The 4,561-nt window shown below is 49.6% G+C and overlaps 1 protein-coding gene across 2 annotated transcripts; it reads left to right on the top strand.

Moving 5' to 3' along the window:
- Positions 1-883: 883 nt before the first annotated feature.
- On the top strand, positions 884-2,892 carry LOC125512424 (GDSL esterase/lipase At1g28600-like). Of its 2 annotated transcripts, XM_048677516.1 has the most exons (5): positions 895-1,414; positions 1,508-1,723; positions 1,897-2,048; positions 2,146-2,422; positions 2,534-2,892. In XM_048677516.1, exons 1-5 carry the CDS (start codon positions 1,153-1,155, stop codon positions 2,725-2,727), a joined length of 1,101 nt encoding a protein of 366 aa, XP_048533473.1. In that variant the 5' UTR covers positions 895-1,152; the 3' UTR covers positions 2,728-2,892. The 2 variants fall into 2 exon arrangements, with proteins under 2 accessions (XP_048533472.1, XP_048533473.1); XM_048677515.1 differs by having other exon boundaries at positions 884-1,414; positions 2,146-2,892.
- Positions 2,893-4,561: the final 1,669 nt, after the last annotated feature.

The following is a 4,561-nucleotide window of genomic DNA, read 5'->3' as shown; positions in this document are numbered from 1 at the left end:
AAAAGTTCGTCAATTTTGAAAAAAGTTCATCAATTTTGAAAAAAGTTCATTTTTAAAAAAAAATCATAGATTTTGTGGAAAAGTTCATCGTTTTGGAAAAAAGTTCATCAAATTTGAAAAAAAGGTTCATTGATTTCGAAAATAGTTCATCGATTTTGAAAATAATTCTCTGAATCTAGAAAAAGTTCGTCACATTTGAAAAAAGTTCATCGGATTTCAAAAAAAAGTTCATCAAAATTGAAAAGGAATTCATTGATTTTGAAAAAAGTTCACAGAATTTGAAAAAGGATGAGGAAAAAAGAAAAAGAAAAAACCGAACTGACGTAGATAATAAGTAAGTGGACCGAAATATCTATTAATGGAAGTGGTCATGGCCAGGTGGCTAGGACGAAGCGCTAGCTGCGATGAGGTTCTGGGTTCGATAACTAGTTCCAGCTAACTCCAGCGTGCGCCCATCCGTGCGCCCATCCGTACTCCCGCATATGTGGCATGATTTGATTGAAACAAAATAAGACCCGGTCCCACCCTTAAAATCAGAGGGGGGGAGATGATTAGATTAAAAAAAGAAAGAAAAAAAGACAGTCACGGGATGGAGTGGGAGCACAGATGGGAGCATGGATCCTTCGTAGAGTGGGCTGGGCTGGCCAGATAAGACTAGTCAAAATGTCAACGTGGCCCTTTTTTTTCCAGCTAAGCCAGCTCCTCTCGAGGGAGACCCATACGTCATAAACATGTTTAAAGCGTTCTTATCCGTCCATAAGTGGTCTACACAAAAAAACTTATCATAGACATTTTTTTTGTAAAGAAAAACAAATCATAGAATCATTTTTTCGGCAAACCCGTCCCTCGATGTGGTGGGTTCCTGCAATTCCTAGATCCGCAGAAGTTGCAGGCAGAGCATATGCGCATGTTGTGCTTGCGCTTTGGCCTACGAGAATCCGCCATATCTGACCTCTTGCTACGCTCGTCGGATCATCACCATGCTGGAGCTGACTTCGGCAATTAAAAACTAACAGAGGCCGGTGGAGCTAATCAACGAGCAGGCATCGCCATCGTGCTATCACAGGAGTCAAAACACGAAGACACCGACGCGATCGGCACATGCACCCGCGCGGAAGCAGCATCGGATCGCACGCTACGTAGCTCCCAATAATGGCGCTACCTCCTCGTCTCCTTCTGGTGGCCCTTCTCCTCGTCGCCCTCACCGGAGAGGCGGACGCCGGTGGCGCTGGCCATGGCCACGCGCGCTACGACCGCGTCTTCAGCTTCGGTGACTCGCTCACCGACACCGGCAACTCGGCCATTCTCCCGGTCACCGCCGGGGGGCCCTTCACCAACCCGCCGTACGGGCAGACCCACTTTGGCCGGCCCAACGGCAGGGCCTCCGACGGCCGCCTCGTCATCGACTTCATCGGTAAAGATCATTTAATCACCGATCGGATCGTGCGTTGACCTGCACTACTATACTGATAATACAAGCTCACAATTATGTCTTGTGGGGATGCAGTGGAGTCTCTGGGGTTGCCGCCGCCAACTCCGTACCTCGCCGGCAAGACCGCGCAAGACTTCCGGCACGGCGCGAACTTCGCGGTGGGCGGCGCGACGGCGCTTGACCCGGCGTTCCTGCAGAGCAGAGGGATCACATCCTTCGTGCCGGTCGCTCTCAGCAACCAGACGAGCTGGTTCAACGGTGTTTTGCAGCTTCTCGACTCCACTGGCAACGGTATGCAATGTACTGTACATCACGGTCCTTGATTCATGAGATCCTTATTCGCAAAAAAAAAAGATTTATGAGATCCGCCAATTCATATTCTAGTACGGTCCATGATGACACGAGTTCACGTTTCGCAACGAGTCCTCAAAAACTTCTGATTAGGGGAGGGCTGTATGCTACAGGGCAGCGCAAGATCATGGCGAGCTCCCTCTTGTACCTGGGAGAGATCGGATTCAACGACTACTCTTTCGTCGCCGTCTTCGGCAACGGCACCGTGGGCCTGGCGCAGAGCCTGGTGCCGCACATCGTCGGCGCCATCCGTTCAGTCCTGACCGTGAGTAGAGTACTCCGGCCGGTCAACTCCGCTCGCCACACCCACCCTAGCTAATTAATTTTCAATTGCACCTCACCTGTCTCATTCTATGACGCAGGACGCGATCGGTGTTGGAGCGCGGACGATGGTGGTGGCGGGGATGATACCGATGGGCTGCGAGCCGGAGCTGCTGGCCATGCTACCCGGCGGCGGGGGCGACTACTACGACCGGGCGTCTGGCTGCATCGCGCGGTTCAACCAGCTCGCCCAGCTGCACAACCGCGCGCTGAAGCGCATGCTCTGTCAGCTCCGGCGAGACCACCCCGGCACGGCCATCCACTACGCCGACCTGTACCGCCCCATCACCGCGGTCGTATCCTCGCCCAGAAAATACGGTGCTGCATGTCACAGCCTTTCCTCTCTCCAGTTGATCCGCATGCCATCGGCTTCGGTTCTAACTAATGTATGGTTTTCCTTGGCGCGCATGGCATGTATATCTGTGGCAGGCTTCGGCGACATACCCTTGGCAGCGTGCTGCGGCGGCGGCGGCGGGCCGTACAACTTCAACTTCACCTTCTTCTGCGGCACTCCGGCGGCAACCGCGTGCGCCGACCCGTCGAGGTCCGTTTCGTGGGATGGGATCCATTACACGGAGGCTGCAAATAAGTTCGTTGCACACGCCATACTGAGGGGGTTGTAATGAGCCATCAACGAACAAAACACAAAGAAGGCCTGGACAACAACGGGGAAAAAATATGAGTTGTTCATAAATTATACTTACTTTTGTTATTTTTTTCTAAAGAAGGCAAAAGATTTGCCTTATTCATGGATAATAAGATGGGAAAAAAGTTTAAGGTTTGTGTAATTGTGTTGCAACCCCTAAATGTTACGACCCAAAACATAAAGGCCTACTCTCGTGGCATGACGGAATGCGCTGCACTAGTGCATAGCGGTTCTGTTAAGGCCCTCTTATCGCACACCCAAACTGTATGTGATGACGTGAACCATCTCATGCAAAACTTTTTAATGTATCATCACGAAAAGTTACATCTAAAAAGTCGTGTGTTATGATGTTCGCAAGATTTTAATAGTAGAAAGTTTTTCAGGCTGCACGTTGACCTCTACCCATCGCATGAAATATTTAAAACATACACAAAGACAGTAAGTAATAAAGGAACATATGTTCATAGGTTCTTAATTAACAAAATATTAAAACATTATTTACATAGGTAAAATGTGATAGAACTACATAGTGCTAGGCAACGTCCTCCACTTCGACGCTAGCTAAGTACGCGCGGGTGATATCCAGGCGGTCAACTACTGCGTCCACTGTTTCAATTGACTACGCCATGGTGGCTTCGGGGCAGCGACAATGTCGACTACTGCAATGAAATGGTGTGCAGCGGGGATGTGGTCGGGCCCAACAATTGCACGGGCCTCATACTCTACGGATTCAATGTCACGAGGAGGGCGTCAGCCAACTCAACCAACTCATCCAGGAAGACATCGTACCGGCCCCAGAGTTCCTCAACTCCATTATCCAGAGATGGAGGGTCGTGGACCTCCAACTCAAAACCGAAGAGTCATGGCTCAGGCATAGTCCCTAGGGCGATGGGGGTGGGAGGCACGTGCTCTGGTACGACTGGGCCGGGCGCAGACTGTAGGGTGATGGGGGCAGGCTCTAGCACGATGGTGCTCGATGACGCAGGCTCTGACACAAGGTAGGTGGGCGCTGGGACGATTGCCATTACAAGTGGGAGTAGCACATGCTCATGTTGACCAACCTCGCAGATTTGCTGGGGTATATATGGTACCTCTCGCCGGGAATGGGTGCCTTGATAGCCGAACAAGCACCTTAGGAATGGCTCTACTCGATAGTGGATGCAAGCGGGCCATCGTCCTGGCCATGGTCGTCATGCACATCCAAAAACAATAAAGTAGGTGGGGTTTGAACATCGCAATGGTTGCCAAGGATGAAATGTGTGTGATGAGTTGTGTGATGTCGTTTACACGATAACTAAGAAACAAGAGAGAATTCCTTATTTGACACTCTCTTAAAATCATGTTTCTTATTTGACACTGAAAAAAATTTCTTCCCTATATGACCTATAGTCTTAATTTCTTTCCCTATATGACACTCTAGTTCATTTTGTACACATGAAAATACCTTTTTACCCCTGTACATAATGTGACCAGAAATATGCAGCATTGAGCCTAATTATGGAAAATTCGTTTCTGAGAGTGAGCACAGCTGAACATGTTATCTCCTCTGTTGGTCTTTTTTGGGATGCGTGTGTATTCTGTATTCCTGAGTCTGAGCGCATGCATCCAATGTATTTAGAACGTATTCAGCTGTGGGTCTAGTTTCATGCAGTATGATTTGTGAGTGCGACGTCGATCGACATTGATCATTGACGCTCTTAGCATTGGAGAAAAGAGGAAGAAACCAAGGCGGAGACCAAGTCCACGAGTAGGTGTGTGTGGGCGAGGTGGCCACTCCGGGCTCCGGCCGTGTTGCGGTTGCTATCCGGCCG

Source organism: Triticum urartu, chromosome 6 (genome assembly GCF_003073215.2).
Source record: "Triticum urartu cultivar G1812 chromosome 6, Tu2.1, whole genome shotgun sequence".
Taxonomy (NCBI): Eukaryota; Viridiplantae; Streptophyta; class Magnoliopsida; order Poales; family Poaceae; genus Triticum; species Triticum urartu.
Note: the sequence above shows the minus strand (reverse complement) of the source record. Positions and strands in the feature narration are given on the sequence as shown.

What these genes read in the sequence shown, in the direction of transcription:
- LOC125512424 (XM_048677515.1), top strand. Translation starts at nt 1,153, where the DNA reads ATGGCGCTACCTCCTCGTCTCCTTCTGGTGGCCCTTCTCCTCGTCGCC. An exon ending in CCTCGTCATCGACTTCATCG is followed by an intron (nt 1,415 to 1,507) that starts GTAAAGATCATT and finishes GTGGGGATGCAG; the next exon opens with TGGAGTCTCTGGGGTTGCCG. An exon ending in TCTCGACTCCACTGGCAACG is followed by an intron (nt 1,724 to 1,896) that starts GTATGCAATGTA and finishes TGTATGCTACAG; the next exon opens with GGCAGCGCAAGATCATGGCG.